The following is a 20,864-nucleotide window of genomic DNA, read 5'->3' on the forward strand; positions in this document are numbered from 1 at the left end:
GTGTACACATGTCACCCCCACATGTGAGTGGGTGTTGTCTGGGTGTACATATATATACCCATGTGTAAACCAGGTGTACATATGTCACACCCACGTGTAAACCAGGTGTTGTCTGGGTGTACATATGTCACACCCATGTGCAAGCTGGGTGTTATCCAGGTGTACATATGTCACACCCGTGTGTAAACCAGGTGTTATCCAGGTGTACATATGTCACACCCATGTGCAAGCCGTGTGTTATCCAGGTGTACACATGTCACACCATGTGTAAACCAGGTGTTGTCTGGGTGTACATATGTCACACCCATGTGCAAGCCGGGTGTTATCCAGGTGTACATATGTCACACTCACGTATAAACCAGGTGTTATCCAGGTGTACATGTCACACCCACGTGTAAACCAGGTGTCATCCAGGTGTACATATGTCACACCATGTGTAAACCAGGTGTAATCCAGGTGTACATATGTCACACCCATGTGTAAACCACGTGTTATCCGGGTGTACATATGTCACCCACACGTGCACGCTGGGTGTTGTCTGTGTGTACACATGTCACAGCCATGTGTAAGCCACGTGTTATCCAGGTGTACATATGTCACACCCATGTGTAAGTGGGGTGTTGTCTGGGTGCACACGTCACACGCATGTGTAAGCCACGTGTTATCCAGGTGTACATATGTACACCCATGTGTAAACCACGTGTTATCCAGGTGTACATATGTCACACCCGTGTGTAAACCAGGTGTTGTCTGGGTGTACATATGTCACACCATGTGTAAACCATGTGTTATCTAGGTGTACATATGTACACCCATGTGTAAACCAGGTGTTATCCAGGTGTACATATGTCACACCCATGTGCAAGCCGGGTGTTATCCAGGTGTACATATGTCACACCCACGTGTAAACCAGGTGTTATCCAGGTGTACATACGTACACCCATGTGTAAACCAGGTGTAAACCAGGGCACCGGGCCCAGACGGTGTCACCCCGTGCTGGGACAACAACCACCACGGCACCCACCCACCCCCCCCCACCCTGCACGGGGACACGCGGGGGGACACGTGTGACACGTGTGACGACACGTGTGACACGCGTGACGCTGCCCACACGCGTGTGAACACACACGCACACGCGCGGTGCTCGGCGGGTCTTTATTGGTGTTGCCAAGGTGACGTGGTGGCGTGTCCTTCTGTGGGTGGGGGTGGGGGGGGTTAGGGGGGGTCTGGGTGCCCCCCAAGAGCACCCAGGTGCCCCCAAGAGCACCCAGTTGCCCCCCAACCCCAGGAGACCCCAGCACCCAGGTGCCCCCAAGAGCACCCAAGCACCCAGGTGCCCCCCAAGAGCACCCAGTTGCCCCCCAACCCCAGGAGACCCCAGCACCCAGGTGCCCCCCAAGAGCACCCAAGTGCCCCCCAACCCCAGGAGACCCCAGCACCCAGGTGCCCCCCAAGAGCACCCAGGTGCCCCCAACCCCAGGGTGGGGGTCTGGGTGCCCCCCAAGAGCACCCAGGTGCCCCCCAACCCCAGGAGACCCCATCACGTGGGTGCCCCCCAAGAGCACCCAGGTGCCCCCCAACCCCAGGAGACCCCATCATGTGGGTGCCCCCCAAGAGCACCCAGTTGCCCCCCAACCCCAGGAGACCCCAGCACCCAGGTGCCCCCCAAGAGCACCCAAGCACCCAGGTGCCCCCAAGAGCAGCCAGGTGTCCCCCAACCCAAGGGACCCCAGCACCCAGGTGCCCCCCAAGAGCACCCAGGTGCCCCCCAACCCCAGGGTGGGGGTCTGGGTGCCCCCCAAGAGCACCCAGGTGCCCCTCAACCCCAGGAGACCCCAGCACCCAGGTGCCCCCCAAGCCCAGGAGACCCCAGCACCCAGGTGCCCCCCAAGAGCACCCAGACACCCAGGTGCCCCCCAAGAGCACCCAGGTGCCCCCCAACCCCAGGAGACCCCAGCACCCAGGTGCCCCCAAGAGCACCCAAGCACCCAGGTGCCCCCCAAGAGCACCCAGGTGCCCCCCAACCCCAGGAGACCCCCAAGAGGACCCAGGTGCCCCCCAAGAGCACCCAGACACCCAGGTGCCCCCCAAGAGCACCCAGGTGCCCCCCCAACCCCAGAAGACCCCAGCACCCAGGTGCCCCCCAAGAGCACCCAGGTGCCCCCCAACCCCAGGAGACCTCCAAGAGCACCCAGGTGCCCCCCAAGAGCACCCAGGTGCCCCCCAACCCCAGGAGACCCCAGCACCCAGGTGCCCCCCAAGAGCACCCAGGTGCCCCCCAACCTCAGGTGACCCCAGCACCCAGGTGCCCCCCAAGAGCACCCAGGTGCCCCCCAACCCCAGGAGACCCCAGCACCCAGGTGCCCCCCAAGAGCACCCAAGCACCCAGTTGCCCCACTCACCACCCGCAGATGTACACCTTCTCCTCGGTGGTCTCGCGTTGGGTGCTGGGGGTCACCCGTGGGGTGCTGGGGGTCACCCAAGGGGTGCCGGGGGTCTCGGTGGCGACGGGGGGACCCTCGGTGGCCTTGAACTCGTCCACGCGGAAGACCCAGCGCCCCGGCACCCCCACGTTGCTCCGGCGGCCCACGGAGAGCACGGCCGGGGTGCGCGAGCCCGGGATGTTGTAGTAGTGCCCGTCGTCCCCGCTGTTAAACCCGGCCTAGGGACGGCGGGGGGTTAATTTCCTCTTAATCCCACCTTAATCCCCTTAATCCCACCCCAAATCCCCTTAATTCCAGTTTAAATCCCGTTAATTCCACCTTAAATGCCTTTAATTCCACCTTAATTCCCCTGAATTCCACCTTAAATCCCCTTAATTCCACCTTAAATCTTCTGAATTCCACCTTAAATCACCTTAATTCCACTTTAAATCCCCTTAATTCCCCTTAATTCCACCTTAAATCTCAATTCCACCCAAAAACCCCTTAATTCCACCTTAAATCCCTTTAATTCCACCTTAATTCCCCTTAATTCCACCCCAAATCCCCTTAATTCCACACCAAATCACCTTAATTCCACTTTAATCCCCTTAATTCCACCTTAAATCTCCTTAATTCCACCCCAAATCCCCTTAATTCCACCTTAAATCTCCTTAATTCCACCTTAAATCCCCTTAATTCCACCTTAAATCTCCCGAATTCCACCTTAAATCCCCTTAATCCCACCTTAAATCCCCTTAATTCCACCTTAAATCTCCTTAATTCCACCTTAATCCCCTTAATTCCACCTTAAATCTCCCTAATTCCACTTTAAATCCCCTTAATTCCACCTTAAATCCTCTTAATTCCACCTTAAATCCCCTTAATTCCCCTTAATTCCACCTTAAATCCCCTTAATTCCACTTTAAATCTCCTTAATTCCACCTTAAATCACCTTAATCCCCTTAATTCCACCCCAAATCCCCTTAATATCACCCCAAATCCCCTTAATCCCACCTTAAATCCCCTTAATTCCACCCTAAATCTCCTTAATTCCACCTTAAATCCCCTTAATCCCACCCCAAATCCTATTTCCACCTTAAATCCCCTTATTTCCACCTTAAATCCCCCTATTTCCACCTTAAATCCCCTTAATTCCACCTTAAATCCCCTTAATTCCACCCCAAATCCCCTTAATTCCACTTTAAATCCCCTTAATTCCACCTTAAATCTCCTTAATTCCACTTTAATCCCCTTAATCCCACCCCAAATCCCCTTTATTTCACCTCAAATCCCCTTAATACCACCCAAATCCCCTTAATCCGGCCCCAAATCCCCCTAATCCCGCCCCAAATCCCCCTAATCCCGCCCCAAATCCCCTTAATCCCACCCCAAATCCCCATAATCCCACCCCAATCCCCATAATCCCACCCCAAATCCCCTTAATCCCGCCCCAAATCCCCTTAATTCCACCTTAAATCCCCCTAATCCCGCCCCAAATCCCCTTAATCCCACCCCAATCCCCCTAATCCCGCCCCAATCCCGGTCCCCTGGGTGGCCCCCGCTGTCCCCCGTGTCCCCGTCCCCCACCTGGGCCGGGACGCCCCCCATGCCGGTGTGGGCGTCCCCCTGGTTGGCGATGCCCGTGGTCCACTGGAGGTCGCCGTAGTTGAGCATGACGAAGCAGGTGGCCCCGTGGGTGGCCAGGACGGCCTGGAAGGTGTTGGTCTGCGGGGGGCCACCACCGTGTCACCGTGTCACCACCGTGTCACCGTGTCACCACCTCGGTGTCACCCCCATCGTGGTGGCCCCCAGCTCCGTGTCTCCATCCTGGTGGCCCTTGTCCCTCTGTGTCCCCATGGTGGCCCCCATGATGACGTGGTCATCTTCTGGGCCGTGTCCTCATGTCCTTGTGACCCCCACCATGTTCTTGTGACCACCACCATGTCCCCACGTCTTGGTGGCCCATCCCCACATCCTTGTGACCACCACCATGTCCCCATGTCCTTGTGACCACCCACCATGTCCTTGTGACCACCCCCATGTCCCCATGTCCTTGTGACCATCTCCACGTCCTTGTGACCACCACCATGTCCCCATGTCCTTGTGACCATCTCCACGTCCTTGTGACCACCCCCATGTCCCCGTGTCTTGGTGGCCCATCCCCACGTCCTTGTGACCACCACCATGTCCCCATGTCCTTGTGACCACCCACCATGTCCTTGTGACCTCCACCATGTCCCCATGTCTTGGTGGCCCATCCCCACGTCCTTGTGACCTCCACCATGTCCCCATGTCTTGGTGGCCCATCCCCACGTCCTTGTGACCACCACCATGCCCCCATGTCCTTGTGACCACCCACCATGTCCTTGTGGCCTCCACCATGTCCCCATGTCCTTGTGACCACCACCACGTCCTTGTGACCTCCACCATGTCCCCATGTCCTCGTGACCCCCACCATGTCCTTGTGGCCTCCACCATGTCCCCATGTCCTTGTGACCACCACCACGTCCTTGTGACCTCCACCATGTCCCCATGTCCTCGTGACCCCCACCATGTCCTTGTGGCCTCCACCATGTCCCCATGTCCTTGTGACCACCCACCATGTCCCCATGGACAGGTGACACCACGCCTGGAGGCCACCACAGTTGGGGGGTCAAGATGTCCCCCACGTCCCACCTTGTTGGAGGCGGAGCCGAAGTAGGAGACCCGATACCAGGTGGCCACGAAGGCCCAGGTGGGCCGAGGAGGTGGCTCCGGGGGGGTCACGGCGGGGGCCAGGTCACGGGCCAGGCGGGCCAGGAGCTCCGGGTCCTGGCTCTGCCGGTAGAAGACGTCTCCTCCCAGTCTGGTGTCCACGTCGGCCCAGTACGGGGCCACGAAGGGGCGGTGGCCGGGCAACGGGAAGGGCCGGGGGGTGAACTCGGGGACCCCGGCCCCGAAGGACACCACCCCGTTGTTGTTCACCTGGAGAAGACAACCATCACCCCATGGTGGCCCACCCATCATCTGTGGTGGCCCTCAACCATGGTGGCCTCCCAGTGATGGGTCTTCAACCATGGTCATCCCAGTCGTGGTGTCTCCAATCCATGGTGGCCCCATGGTAACATCCAACCATGGTGGCACCAACCATGGTGGCTTCCAACCATGATGTCTCCAACCCATGGTGGCCCCAACCATCTTGACCCCCAACCATCTTGACCTCCAACCATGGTGGCTCCCAACCGTGATGTCTCCAATCCATGGTGGCCCCAACCATCTTGACCCCCAACCATCTTGGCCTCCAACCATGGTGGCTCCCAACCGTGATGTCTCCAATCCATGGTGGCCCCAACCATCCTGACCCCCAACCATCTTGGCCTCCAACCATCTTGACCCCCAACCATGGTGGCCCCAACCATGATGGCTCCCAACCGTGATGTCTCCAACCCATGGTGGCCCCAACCATCTTGACCCCCAACCATCTTGACCCCCAACCATGATGTCTCCAATCCATGGTGGCCCCAACCATGGTGACCCCCAACCATGGTGGCCTCCAACCACGGTGTCACCTACCCATGGAGCCCCAACCATGGTGTGTCCAATTTTGGTGGCCCCCAACCATGGTGGCCCCATCTCTGGTGGCCTGCAACCATGGTGGCACCTACCCCATGGTGGCCCCCACCCCATGGTGGCCCCCACCCCAGATATCTCCACCCATAGCGGCTCCAACCCATGGTGTCTTCAACCATGGTGGCCCCAACTCACGATACCCTCAACCCATGACCCATGATGTCACCCAACCGTGGTGTCTCCACCCCAGTGTCACCCATCTCATGATGTCCCCAACCATGGTGTCCACAGCCCAGGACCCACGTAGAGGGTGCGGTGGGGGTGTCCGTAGAAGGAGAAGGGTTCCCAGAGGAGGATCTCAGGGCTCATCCCGTCATCTTCATGGGGGGTGGCCTTGTCCCCAACCTCGGGCCCGAAGGGGTAGAGGAGCCCACCTGGGGGAGGGGACACCCATCAGGGACCCAGGGTGAGGGGTGGGACCTTCATGGTGGCCCCAGAAGCTCCCATGTCACTGTGGGACCTCCCAGTATGGAGCTGGGACCTTCATGGTGGCCCCAGAAGCTCCCATGTCATTGTATGGAGCTGGGACCTTCATGGTGGCCCCAGAAGCTCACGTGTCACTGTGGGACCTCCCAGTATGGAGCTGGGACCTTCATGGTGGCCCCAGAAGCTCCCATGTCATTGTATGGAGCTGGGACCCTCATGGTGGCCCCAGAAGCTTCCATGTCACTGTGGGACCTTCCACTATGGAGCTGGGACCTTCATGGTGGCCCCAGAAGCTCCCATGTCATTGTATGGAGCTGGGACCCTCATGGTGGCCCCAGAAGCTTCCATGTCACTGTGGGACCTCCCAGTATGGAGCTGGGACCTTCATGGTGGCCCCAGAAGCTCCCATGTCATTGTATGGACCTGGGACCTTCATGGTGGCCCCAGAAGCTCCCATGTCGCTGTGGGACCTTCCAGTATGGGCTAGGACCTTCATGGTGGCCCCAGAAGCTCCCATGTCACTGTGGGACCTCCCAGTATGGAGCTGGGACCTTCATGGTGGCCCCAGAAGCTCCCATGTCACTGTGGGACCTTCCAGTATGGAGCTGGGACCTTCATGGTGGCCCCAGAAGCTCCCATGTCACTGTGGGACCTCCCAGTATGGGCTAGGACCTTCATGGTGGCCCCAGAAGCTCCCATGTCACTGTGGGACCTCCCAGTATGGAGCTGGGACCTTCATGGTGGCCCCAGAAGCTCACGTGTCACTGTGGGACCTTCCAGTATGGAGCTGGGACCCCAGTGTCACCCCAGAACCTCCCAGTATGGGCCTGGAACCTTCCAGTGTGGGACTGGGACCTCCCAGTGTCAACTCAGAACCTCTCAAGATGGGTCTGGGACCTCCCAGTTCTGGCCTGGGACCTCCCAGTATGGGTCTGGGACCTCCCAGTATGGGCTTGGAACCTCCCAGTATGGGCCTGGGACCTCCCAGTGTCAACTCAGAACTTCTCAAGATGGGTCTGGGACCTCCCAGTATAGGTCTGGGACCCCAGTATCACCCCAGAACCTCCCAGTATGGGCCTGGAACCTCCCAGTATGGGCCTAGAACCTCCCAGTGTGGGACTGGGACCTCCCAGTATGGGCTTGGGACCTCCCAGTGTCACCTCAGAACCCACCAATATGGGCCTATGTCCCCAGAGGTCCCACCCACCCATGTCCCCATGGTGTCCCACCCACCCAGGTGTCCCATGGGTGTCCCCCATGGTGTCCCCACCCACCCAGGTGTCCCATGGGTGACCTCATGGTGTCCCCACTCACCCGGGGGTCCCATGGGTGCCCCCCATGTCCCCAGAGGTCCCCACTCATCTGTGTGGCCAAGGAGGAGGAGGAGGAGCAGGGGAGGAGCCTTCATCTGCCCAGGCCTGGGGGGACAGGGTGGGGTGAGGGGTGCTTGGCCCTACTCCATCCATCTGTCCATGTGTCCTTCACCCACCCAGCTGTCCATCATCGTCCATCCATCCATCCATCCACCCATCCTTCATCCGTCTGTCTGTCCTTCATCCATCCTTCATCCTCCATCCATCCTTCATCCATCCATCTAGTTGTCCATCTGTCCTTCATCCTCCATCCCTCCATCCCTCTTCACCCATCTCTTGATCCCTCCATCCCATGGTCCCTCAAACCATCCATCCCTCCATCCCATGGTCCATCCCTCCATCCTTCTTCTCCTGGTTCTCCATCCATCCCTTCTTCTACTCCTTTGTCCTTCACCCACTTCTCCATCTCTTCATCCTTCTTCTACTCATTTGCCATCCATCCATCTCTTCATCCTTCTTCACCTGTTTCTCCATCTCTTCATCCTTCTTCTACTCTTTCTCCATCCATCCCTCCATCCAACCATCTCCATTCCCATCCCTCCATCCTTCTTCTCCTGCTTCTCCATCCATCCCTTCTTCCACCCCTTTGTCCTTCTTCACCCATTTCTCCATCTCATCATCCTTCCACTCTTTCTCCATCCATCCATCCATCCATCCATCCATCCATCCTTCTTCTCCTGGTTCTCCATCCATCCATCCATCCATCTCTTCATCCTTCTTCACCCATTTCTCCATCTCTTCATCCTTCCACTCTTTCTCCATCCATCCATCCTTCTCCTGGTTCTCCATCCCTCCACCCATCCCTCCATCCAATGGTCCCTCAAACAATCATTCCCTCCATCCCATGGTCCATCCATCCATCCTTCTCCTGGTTCTCCATCCATCCCTCCATCCAATGGTCCCTCAAGCCACCTTTCCTCCATCCCATGGTCCATCCATCCATCCATCCATCCTTCTTCTCCTGGTTCTCCATCCAATGGTCCCTCAAACCATCCTTCCCTCCATCCCATGGTCCTTCCATCCATCCTTCTCCTGGTTCTCCATCCATCCCTCCATCCCATGGTCCCTCAAACCATCCATCCCATGGTCCATCCCTCCACCCTTCTTCTCCTGCTTCTCCATCCATCCCTCCTTCCACCCCATTGTCCTTCACCCACTTCTCCATCCCTTCATCCTTCTTCTACTCTTCATCCTCCACCCTCCCACCCACCCCCCACCCCGCTGTCCCTCTGTCCTTCATCCCTCCACCTTCCCCTCCCCCTGTCCCCATGCCCACGTGTCCTCTGCCCGCCCCTGTCCCCTCCACACGTCCCATGGGTGTCCCTGTCCCCATGGGTGTCCCTGTCCCCACATCACCATGTCCCACCACCATGTCCTCATGTCCCACCACCACGTCCCCACGTCCCACCACCATGTCCCCATGTCCCACCACCACGTCCCCATGTCCCACCACCTTGTCCCCATGTCCCACAACCACGTCCCCATGTCCCACCACCACGTCCCCATGTCCCACCACATCCCCATGTCCCACCACCACGTCCCCCATGGGTGTCCCTGTCCCCAGGGGTGTCCCTGTCCCCACATCCCCACGTCCCACCACCTTGTCCCCATGTCCCACCACCTTGTCCCCTTGTCCCACCACCTTGTCCCCACGTCCCACCACCATGTCCCCATGTCCCACCACCTTGTCCCCATGTCCCACCACCACATCCCCATGTCCCACCACCTTGTCCCCACGTCCCACCACCACGTCCCCATGTCCCACCACCACGTCCCCATGTCCCACCACCTTGTCCCCACGTCCCACCACCACGTCCCCATGTCCCACCACCACGTCCCCACGTCCCACCACCACGTCCCCATGTCCCACCACCACATCCCCATGTCCCACCACCTTGTCCCCACGTCCCACCACCACGTCCCCACGTCCCACCACCACGTCCCCATGTCCCACCACCTTGTCCCCACGTCCCACCACCACGTCCCCATGTCCCCTCACCACGTCCCCACGTCCCACCACCATGTCCCCATGTCCCACCACCATGTCCCCACGTCCCACCACCTTGTCCCCATGTCCCACCACCACGTCCCCATGTCCCACCACCTTGTCCCCATGTCCCACCACCACGTCCCCACGTCCCACCACCTTGTCCCCATGTCCCACCACCACGTCCCCATGTCCCACCACCATGTCCCCATGTCCCACCACCACGTCCCCATGTCCCACCACCTTGTCCCCACGTCCCACCACCACGTCCCCATGTCCCACCACCATGTCCCCATGTCCCACCACCACGTCCCCATGTCCCACCACCATGTCCCCATGTCCCACCACCTTGTCCCCATGTCCCACCACGTCCCCACGTCCCACCACCATGTCCCCATGTCCCACCACCTTGTCCCCATGTCCCACCACCATGTCCCCATGTCCCACCACGTCCCCACGTCCCACCACCACGTCCCCATGTCCCACCACCTTGTCCCCATGTCCCACCACCACGTCCCTACGTCCCACCACCATGTCCCCATGTCCCACCACCTTGTCCCCATGTCCCACCACCACGTCCCCATGTCCCACCACCACATCCCCATGTCCCACCACCTTGTCCCCACGTCCCACCACCACGTCCCCACGTCCCACCACCACATCCTCATGTCCCACCACCACGTCCCCATGTCCCACCACCACGTCCCCACGTCCCACCACCTTGTCCCCACGTCCCACCACCTTGTCCCCATGTCCCACCACCATGTCCCCATGTCCCACCACATCCCCACGTCCCACCACCATGTCCCCATGTCCCACCACCTTGTCCCCATGTCCCACCACCACGTCCCCATGTCCCACCACCTTGTCCCCACGTCCCACCACCACGTCCCCATGTCCCACCACCACGTCCCCATGTCCCACCACCATGTCCCCATGTCCCACCACGTCCCCACGTCCCACCACCATGTCCCCATGTCCCACCACCTTGTCCCCATGTCCCACCACCTTGTCCCCACGTCCCACCACCACGTCCCCATGTCCCACCACCTTGTCCCCATGTCCCACCACCATGTCCCCATGTCCCACCACATCCCCACGTCCCACCACCATGTCCCCATGTCCCACCACCTTGTCCCCATGTCCCACCACCACGTCCCCATGTCCCACCACGTCCCCACGTCCCACCACCATGTCCCCATGTCCCACCACCATGTCCCCATGTCCCACCATGTCCCCACATCCCACCACCATGTCCCCATGTCCCACCACCACGTCCCCATGTCCCACCACCTTGTCCCCATGTCCCATCACCTTGTCCCCATGTCCCCCCATGTCCCCATGTCCCCTCCCAGTGTCCCCAGTGTCCCCAGTGTCCCCACACTCACCGGGGTCCCATGGTGCCAGTCAGGGCCGTGACGTGGCCGGTGCCACTTTATGCCCAGGGAGGGGACAGGGCTGGGGGGGGGGGGGGGACACACACAGGTGGCACCTCCCAGGGCCCCGGGCACTTCCGTCTCTGCCCACAGCACCACTGGGGGGGACTGGGATGGACTGGGATGGACTGTGGGGGGACACTGGGGGGGACTGGGACATGCTGGGGGGGGACTGGGGACACTGGGAGGGACAGTGAGTGGGACTAGCGGGGGACTGGGATGGACTGGGATGGACTGTGGAGGGACACTGGGGGGGACTGGGACATGCTGGGGGGGACTGGGATGCACTGGGATGGACTGGGGGCTCTTGTGGGGGAACACTGGGGGGGACTGGGACAGGCTGGGGGGGACTGGGACATGCTGGGGGGGACTGGGATGGACTGGGATGGACTGTGGGCTCTTGTAGGGGGACACTGGGGGGGACTGGGATGTACTGGGATGGACTGGGATGGACTGTGGGCTCTTGTGGGGGGACACTGGGGGGGACTGGGACATGCTGGGGGGGACTGGGATGGACTGGGGTGGACTGGGGGCTCTTGTGGGGGGACAGTAGGGGGGACTGGGACATGCTGGGGGGGACTGGGATGGACTGGGATGGACTGGGGGCTCTTGTGGGGGGACACTGGGGGGGACTGGGACAGGCTGGGGGGGACTGGGATGGACTGGGGTGGACTGTGGGCTCTTGTGGGGGGACACTGGGGGGGACTGGGACAAACTGGGGGGGACTGGGATGGACTGGGGTGGACTGTGGGCTCTTGTGGGGGGACACTGGGGGGGACTGGGACAAACTGGGGGGGACTGGGATGGACTGGGATGGACTGGGGGCTCCTGTGGGGGGACACTGGGGGGGACTGGGACATGCTGGGGTGACTGGGATGCACTGGGGTGGACTGTGGGTTCTTGTGGGGGGACACTGGGGGGGACTGGGACATGCTGGGGGGGACTGGGATGCACTGGGATGGACTGTGGGCTCTTGTGGGGGGACACTGGGGGGGACTGGGACATGCTGGGGGGGACTGGGATGGACTGGGATGGACTGTGGGCTCCTGTGGGGGGACACTGGGGGGGACTGGGACATACTGGGGGGGACTGAGATGCACTGGGATGGACTGTGGACTCTTGTGGAGGGACACTGGGGGGCACTGGGACATGCTGGGGGGGACTGGGATGCACTGGGATGGACAGGGATGGACTGGGATGGACTGGGGGCTCCTGTGGGGGGACACTAGGGGGGACTGGGACATGTTGGGGGGACTGGGATGGACTGGGATGGACTGTGGGCTCTTGTGGGGGGACACTGGGGGGGACTGGGACATGCTGGGGGGACTGGGATGGACTGGGATGCACTGGGATGGACTGTGGGCTCTTGTGGGGGGACACTGGGGAGGACTGGGACATGCTGGGGGGGACTGGGATGCACTGGGATGGACTGGGATGGACTGTGGGCTCTTGGGGGGGGGACTGGGATGGACTGTGGGCTCTTGTAGGGGGACACTGGGGGGGACTGGGATGGACTGGGATGCACTGGGATGGACTGTGGGCTCTTGGGGGGGGGACACTGGGGGGTACTGGGACATGCTGGGATGGACTGGGATGGACTGGGATGGACTGGGATGGACTGTGGGCTCTTGTGGGGGGACACTGGGGGGGGACTGGGACATGCTGGGGGGGACTGGGATGGACTGGGATGGACTGTGGAGTCTTGTGGGGGGATACTGGGGGGGACTGGGACATGCTGGGGGGGACTGGGATGGACTGGGATGGACTGTGGGCTCCTGTGGGGGGACACTGGGGGCACTGGGTCATTCTGGGGGGGACTGGGATGCACTGGGATGGACTGTGGGCTCTTGTGGGGAGACACTGGGGGGGACTGGGGCATGCTGGGGGGGACTGGGATGCACTGGGATGGACTGGGATGGACTGTGGGGGGACACTGGGGGGACTGGGACATGCTGGGGGGGACTGGGATGGACTGGGATGGACTGTGGGCTCCTGTGGGGGGACATTGGGGGGGACTGGGACATGCTGGGATGCACTGGGATGCACTGGGATGGACTGTGGGCTCCTGTGGGGGGACACTGGGGGAGACTGGGATGGACTGGGATGGACTGTGGGCTCTTGTGGGGGGACACTGGGGGGGACTGGGCCATACTGGGGTGGACTGGGGTCACACTGGGATGGACTGGGCCATACTGGGATGGACTGTGGGTTCTTGTGGGGGGACACTGGGGGGGACTGGGACATACTGGGGGGGACTGGGATGGACTGGGATGGACTGGGATGGACTGTGGGGGGACACTGGGGGGGACTGGGACATGCTGGGGGGGACTGGGATGGACTGTGGGCTCCTGTGGGGGGACACTGGGGGGACTGGGACATGCTGGGGGGGACTGGGATGGACTGGGATGGACTGGGATGGACTGTGGGCTCTTGTGGGGGGACACTGGGGGGGACTGGGACATGCTGGGGGGACTGGGATGGACTGGGATGGACTGTGGGCTCTTGTGGGGGGACACTGGGGGGGACTGGGACATGCTGGGGGGGACTGGGATGGACTGGGATGGACTGTGGGCTCCTGTGGGGGGACACTGGGGGGGACTGGGACATGCTGGGGGGGACTGGGATGCACTGGGATGGACTGTGGGGGGTCACTGGGGGGACACTGGGGGGGACTGGGACATGCTGGGGGGACTGGGATGGACTGGGATGGACTGTGGGGTCTTGTGGGGGGACACTAGGGGGGACTGGGACATGCTGGGGGGGACTGGGATGGACTGGGATGGACTGGGATGGACTGTGGGCTCTTGTGGGGGGACACTGGGGGGGACTGGGACATGCTGGGGGGGACTGGGATGGACTGGGATGGACTGTGGGGGGTCACTGGGGGGACACTGGGGGGGACTGGGACATGCTGGGGGGGACTGGGATGGACTGGGAAGGACTGTGGGCTCTTGTAGGGGGACAGTGGGGGGGACTGGGACATGCTGGGGGGGACTGGGATGGACTGGGATGGACTGTGGGCTCCTGTGGGGGGACACTGGGGGGCACTGGGTCATGCTGGGGGGGACTGGGATGGACTGGGATGGACTGTGGGGGGACACTGGGGGGGACTGGGACATGCTGGGGGGGGACTGGGGACACTGGGAGGGACAGTGAGTGGGACTAGGGGGGGACTGGGACATGCTGGGGGGACTGGGGTGGACTGGGATTGACTGGGATGGACTGTGGGCTCCTGTGGGGGGACACTGTGGGGGACTGGGACATGCTGGGGGGGACTGGGATGGACTGGGATGGACTGTGGGCTCCTGTGGGGGGACACTGGGGGGCACTGGGTCATGCTGGGGGGGACTGGGATGGACTGGGATGGACTGTGGGGGGGACACTGGGGGGGGACTGGGACATGCTGGGGGGGGACTGGGGACACTGGGAGGGACAGTGAGTGGGACTAGGGGGGGACTGGGACATGCTGGGGGGACTGGGGTGGACTGGGATTGACTGGGATGGACTGTGGGCTCCTGTGGGGGGACACTGTGGGGGACTGGGACATGCTGGGGGGGACTGGGATGGACTGGGATGGACTGTGGGCTCTTGTGGGGAGACACTGGGGGGGACTGGGACATGCTGGGGGGGACTGGGATGGACTGGGATGGACTGTGGGCTCTTGTAGGGGGATACTGGGGGGGACTGGGACATACTGGGGGGGACTGGGATGGACTGGGATGGACTGTGGGGGGACACTGGGGGACACTGGGACATGCTGGGGGGACTGGGATGGACTGGGATGGACTGTGGGGGGACACTGGGGGACACTGGGACATGCTGGGGGGACTGGGATGGACTGGGATGGACTGTGGGCTCTTGTGGGGGGACACTGGGGGACACTGGGACATGCTGGGGGGGACTGGGATGGACTGGGATGGACTGTGGGCTCCTGTGGGGGGACACTGGGGAGGACTGGGACATGCTGGGGGGGACTGGGATGCACTGGGATGGACTGTGGGCTCTTGTGGGGGACACTGGGGAGGACTGGGACATGCTGGGGGGGACTGGGGACACTGGGAGGGACAGTGAGTGGGACCGGGGGGGAGTGGGACAAACTGGGGGGGACTGGGATGGACTGTGGGCTCCTGTGGGGGGACACTGGGGGGGACTGGGACATGCTGGGGGGGACTGGGGACACTGGGAGGGACAGTGAGTGGGACTGGGGGGGGACTGGGACATGCTGGGGTGGACTGGGGACACTGGGATGGACTGTGGGGTCTTGTGGGGGACACTGGGGAGGACTGGGACATGCTGGGGGGGACTGGGGACACTGGGAGGGACAGTGAGTGGGACCGGGGGGGAGTGGGACAAACTGGGGGGGACTGGGATGGACTGTGGACTCCTGTGGGGGGACACTGGGGGGGACTGGGACATGCTGGGGGGGACTGGGATGCACTGGGATGGACTGTGGGCTCTTGTGGGGGACACTGGGGAGGACTGGGACATGCTGGGGGGGACTGGGGACACTGGGAGGGACAGTGAGTGGGACTGGGGGGGGACTGGGACATGCTGGGGTGGACTGGGGACACTGGGATGGACTGTGGGGTCTTGTGGGGGACACTGGGGAGGACTGGGACATGCTGGGGGGGACTGGGGACACTGGGAGGGACAGTGAGTGGGACCGGGGGGGAGTGGGACAAACTGGGGGGGACTGGGATGGACTGTGGACTCCTGTGGGGGGACACTGGGGGGGACTGGGACAGGCTGGGGGGGACTGGGGACACTGGGAGGGACAGTGAGTGGGACTGGGGGGGGACTGGGACATGCTGGGGTGGACTGGGGACACTGGGATGGACTGTGGGGTCTTGTGGGGGGACACTGGGGGGAACTGGGACACGCTGGGGGGGACTGGGGACACTGGGAGGGACAGTGAGTGGGACTGGGGGGGGACTGGGACATGCTGGGGTGGACTGGGGACACTGGGAGGGACAGTGAGTGGGACTGGGGGGGGACACTGGGGGGGACTGGGACATGCTGGGGGGGACTGGGGACACTGGGAGGGACAGTGAGTGGGACTGGGGTGCATTGGGAGGGACTGGGGGGGGAGTGGGACAAACTGGGGGGGACTGGGATGCACTGGGAGGGACTGGGGATACTGGGGGAGACTGGAGGGGACTGGGGGGACACTGGGGTGTACTGGGGGACACATCTGGGGAGAGTGGGACATACTGGGGAGAACTGGGGGACACTGGGATGAACTGGGGGACACATCTGGGGAGAGTGGGACATACTGGGGAGAACTGGGGGACATGGGGGGGCACCGGGGGAGCCATGGGATGCACTGGGAGCAACTGGGACCACTGGGGGGCCATACTGGAGGGGACTGGGAGGGGGGACTGGGGGCACTGGGGAGGGGGACCCCCCCCCCCCCAGGGGACCCCCCCCCCCCCCCCCCCCCCCCCCCCCCGGCGCCCGGGTGGCCCCGGGCTCAAGGCCGTGACGGGAAATATTGACCCAACACGTCACTGGGGGGGGGGGGGACAAGGATGGCCCGGGGCAACGGGGCTGGCACGGCCCCAGCGTCCGGGAACCGCCCCGGGCCAGCCCAGACCAGTTCAGGCATGATTGCTCCCAGTTTAGCCCAGTTCAGGAGTGGGTTTGCCCACTTTAGTCCTGATTTTGCCCACTTTAGCCCTGATTTTGCCCACTTTAGCCCACTTCAGGACAGGTTTAGCCCACTTTAGTCCTGGTTTTACCCACTTTAGTCCTGGTTTTGCCCAGTTTAGCCCAGTTCAGGACTGGTTTTGCCCACTTTAGTCCTGGTTTTACCCACTTTAGTCCTGGTTTTGCCCAGTTTAGCCCAGTTTAGCCCAGTTCAGGAGTGGTTTTGCCCACTTTAGTCCTGGTTTTGCCCACTTTAGCACAGTTCAGGACTGGTTTTGCCCACTTTAGTCCTGGTTTTGCCCAGTTTAGCCCCAGTTCAGAAATGGTTTTGCCCACTTTAGTCCTGGTTTTGCCCACTTTAGCCCACTTCAGCCCACTTCAGGACTGGTTTTGCCCACTTTAGTCCTGGTTTTGCCCAGTTTAGCCCACTTCAGGACTGGTTTTGCCCACTTTAGTCCTGGTTTTGCCCACTTTAGCCCACTTCAGGATTGATTTTGCCCACTTTAGTCCTGGTTTTGCCCAGTTTAGTCCTGGTTTTGCCCAGTTTAGCCCACTTCAGGATTGATTTTGCCCACTTTAGCCCAGTTCAGGAGTGCTTTAGCCCACTTTAGTCCTGGTTTTGCCCAGTTTAGCCCAGTTCAGGAATAGTTTTGCCCACTTTAGTCCTGGTCTTACCCACTTTAGTCCTGGTTTTGCCCAGTTTAGCCCAGTTCAGGACTGGTTTTGCCCACTTTAGTCCTGGTTTTACCCACTTTAGTCCTGGTTTTGCCCAGTTTAGCCCAGTTTAGCCCAGTTCAGGAGTGGTTTTGCCCACTTTAGTCCTGGGTTTGCCCAGTTTAGCCCAGTTCAGGAATAGTTTTGCCCACTTTAGTCCTGGTCTTACCCACTTTAGTCCTGATTTTGCCCCGTTTAGCCCTGTTCAGGACTGGTTTAGCCCATTTCAGGACTAGTTTAGCCCCAGTTTAGCCCAGATCAGGACTGCTTTGACCCAGTTTCTCCCAGTTTCATGCTGATTTCACTCAGTTTGGCCCAGTTTAGCACTAGTTTAGCCCAGTTTAGGCCTGATTTCTCCTAGTTTAGCCCAGTTTAGAACTGGTTTAGCCCAGTCTAGCCCAGTTCAGGACTGGTTTATTCCAGTTTAGGACTGGTTTAGCCCAGTTCAGGACTGGTTTAGCCTAGTTTAGTCCAGGTTTCATCCAGTTTAGCCCAGTTCAGGACTGGTTTAGCCCACTTCAGCTCAATTTAGTCCCAGTTTCACCAAGTTTACTCCTGGTTTCACCCAGAGTAGCCCAGTTCAGGACTGGTTTAGCCCCGTGTAGCCCAGATCAGGACTGATTTGACCCAGCTTCTCCCAGTTTGATACTGGTTTCACCCAGTTTGGCCCAGTGTAGCCCTGGTTTATCCCAGTTTAGCCCAGTTTAGTCCTGATTTCTCCCAGTTTAGGACTGGTTTAGCCCAGTTTAGGACTGGTTTGGCCCAGTTTACTGCAGTTTACTGCAGTTTAGCCCCAACTTTGTCTACTTTAGCCCAGTTTAGTCCCAGTTTCACCAAGCTTAGTCCTGGTTTCACCCCCTTTCGTCCGGTTCAGGACTGGTTTGGCCCAGTTTCCCCCAGTTTGATACTGGTTTCTCCCAGTTTGATACTGGTTTCACCCAGTTTGATACTGCTTGCACCCAGTTTGGCCCAGTTTAGCCCTGCTTTATCCCAGTTTCCCCCCTAAACCCTTTTCCACCATCTTTTCATGCCAATTTTGGGTACTTTTATTGAACCCAGCGGCGGCTTCTCCCCGTTTTTTCTGGTTTTGGGGGAGAAAACCTCAAATTTGGGGCTGGGGGAAAAAAATAATCCCAATTTTGGGTCTACGCTTCGGTTTGGCCGCGATGACCTCAGCGACGAGGCGGGTCGTCCCCGGTGCAGGCGTCTGGACGGTGGTTTTGGCATCACTGGGGGAAAAAGAGAGAAAAGAAAGGGTTAATCCCCCACTTTTGGGGCTTTTCCCCCTTTTTTGGGCCTTTTCCCCCTTTTTTGGGCCTTTTCCTCCTCTTTTTGGGCCTTTCCCCCCTTTTTTTGGGCCTTTTCCCCCTTTTTTGGGCCTTGTCCCCCTTTTTGGGGCCTTTTCCCCATTTTGGGGCCTTTTCCTCTTTTTAGGCCTTTTCTCCCTTTTTTGGGCCTTTTTCTCCTCTTTTTGGGCCTTTTCCCTCTCTTTTTGGGCCTTTTCCCTCTCTTTTTGGGCCTTTCCCCCCTTTTTTGGGGCCTTTACCCCCTTTTTTGGCCTTTTCCTCCTCTTATTGGGCCTTTTCCCCCTTTTTGGGGGCCTTTTCCCTCTGTTTTGGGGCCTTTTCCCCCTCTTTTTGGGCCTTTTCCCCCTTTTTTGGGCCTTTTCCTCCTCTTTTTGTGCCTTTTCCCTCTCTTTTTAGGCCTTTTCTCCCTTTTTGGGGCCTTTTCTGTCTCTTTTTGGGCCTTTTCTCCCTTTTTTGGGCCTTTCCCCCGCTCTTTCTAGGCCTTTCCCTCCCTCTTTTTAGGCTTTTTCCCCCTCTTTTTGGGCCTTTTCCCCCTTTTTGGGGCCTTTTCCCCCTTTTTTTGGGCCTTTTCCGACTCTTTTTGGGCCTTTTCCCCCTTTTTTGGGCCTTTTCCCCCTTTTTTGGGCCTTTTCCCCCTCTTTTTGGGCCTTTTCCCCCTTTTTTGGGCCTTTTCCCCCTCTTTTTGGGCCTTTTCCTCCTCTTTTTGGGCCTTTTCCCCCTTTTTGGGGCCTTTTCCTCCTCTTTTTAGGCCTTTTCTCCCTTTTTTGGGCCTTTTCCGTCTCTTTTTGGGCCTTTTCCCCCTTTTTTTGGGCCTTTCCCCCCTTCTTTTTGGGCCTTTTCCCCCCTTTTTGGGCCTTTTCTCCCCTTTTTGGGCCCTTTCCTTCTTCTTTTTGGGAACTTTTCCCCTTTTTTGGGCCTTTTCTCCCTTTTTTGGGCCTTTTCCTCCTCTTTTTAGGCCTTTTCTCCCTTTTGGGGCCTTTTCTGTCTCTTTTTGGGCCTTTTCTCCCTTTTTTGGGCCTTTTCCTCCTCTTTTTGGGCCTTTTCCCCCTTTTTTGTGCCTTTTCCCCCTTTTTGGGCCTTTTCCTCCTTTTTTGGGCCTTTTCCCCCTTTTTTTGTGCCTTTTCCCTCTCTTTTGGGGCCTTTCCCCCCTTTTTGTGCCTTTTCCTCCCTTTTTGGGCCTTTTCCCCCTTTTTGGGGCCTTTTCCCCATTTTTGGGCCTTTTCTCCCTTTTTTGGACCTTTTCCGTCTCTTTTTGGGCCTTTTCCGCCCCTTTTTGGGACCTTTTCCCCCTTTTTTGGGCCTTTTCCTCCTCTTTTTGGGCCTTTTCCCTCACTTTTAGGGCCTTTTCCCCCTTTTTGGGGCCTTTCCCCCCTTTTTTTGGGCCTTTTCCCCCTCTTTTTGGTCCTTTTCCCCCTTTTTGGGGCCTTTTCCCCATTTTTTCGGCCTTTTCCTCCTCTTTTTGGGCCTTTTCCCCCTTTTTTGGGCTTTTCCCCCCCTCCTTTTAGGCCTTTTCCCCCTCTTTTGGGGCCTTTTCCCCCTCTTTTTGGGCCTTAACCCCTTTTTTGGGCCTTTTCCCTCTTTTTTTGCGCCTTTTCCCCCACCTTTTGGGCCTTTTCCCCCTTTTTGGGGCCTTTTCCCCCTTTTTTTGGGCCTTTTCCCCCTCTTTTTAGGCCTTTTCCCCATTTTTGGGCCTTTCCCCCCTCTTTTTGGGCCTTTTCCCCCTTTTTGGGACCTTTTCCCTCTCTTTTGGGGCCTGTCCCCCTTTTTTTGGGCCTTTTCCCACTTTTTTGGGCCTTTTCCCCCTTTTTTGGGCCTTTTCCCCCTTTTTCGGGACTTTTCCCCCCTTTTTTGTGCCTTTTCCCCCTTTTTTGGGCCTTTTCCCACTTTTTGGGGCCTTTTCCCCCTTTTTTTTGGGCCTTTTCCCTCACTTTTAGGGCCTTTTC

At 59.6% G+C, this 20,864-nt stretch overlaps 2 protein-coding genes across 2 annotated transcripts in view; both read right to left on the bottom strand.

Moving 5' to 3' along the window:
* Positions 1-1,141: 1,141 nt before the first annotated feature.
* LOC137677450 (sushi, nidogen and EGF-like domain-containing protein 1) lies at positions 1,142-11,384 on the bottom strand. The gene is made up of 7 exons (XM_068424763.1): positions 11,207-11,384; positions 7,773-7,876; positions 6,276-6,406; positions 5,100-5,387; positions 4,011-4,148; positions 2,403-2,662; positions 1,142-1,193 (listed from the first exon to the last, which is right to left on the bottom strand). Coding segments are annotated over exons 1-7 (933 nt in total). The 5' UTR covers positions 11,218-11,384; the 3' UTR covers positions 1,142-1,192.
* A 7,252-nt stretch (positions 11,385-18,636) lies between these two features.
* The window catches only part of LOC137677433 (IgGFc-binding protein-like), a 72,622-nt gene continuing 70,394 nt past the window's right edge, over positions 18,637-20,864 (bottom strand). Inside the window, exon 24 of the mRNA XM_068424737.1 lies at positions 18,637-18,843. Within this exon, the coding sequence (XP_068280838.1) occupies positions 18,841-18,843 (3 nt within the window). The 3' untranslated portion in view covers positions 18,637-18,840. The remainder of the gene's footprint in view (positions 18,844-20,864) is intronic.

The sequence above is a fragment of the Nyctibius grandis genome, unplaced genomic scaffold (genome assembly GCF_013368605.1).
Source record: "Nyctibius grandis isolate bNycGra1 unplaced genomic scaffold, bNycGra1.pri scaffold_59_arrow_ctg1, whole genome shotgun sequence".
Classification (NCBI taxonomy): Eukaryota; Metazoa; Chordata; class Aves; order Nyctibiiformes; family Nyctibiidae; genus Nyctibius; species Nyctibius grandis.

Coding starts and splice junctions, on each gene's coding strand:
- LOC137677450 (XM_068424763.1), bottom strand. Junction 6,407..7,772: donor GGCACCCATGGGACCCCCGG/GTGAGTGGGGAC, acceptor CCCCTCCCCCAG/GTGGGCTCCTCTACCCCTTC. Junction 2,663..4,010: donor TGGGGGGCGTCCCGGCCCAG/GTGGGGGACGGG, acceptor CGCCGTCCCTAG/GCCGGGTTTAACAGCGGGGA.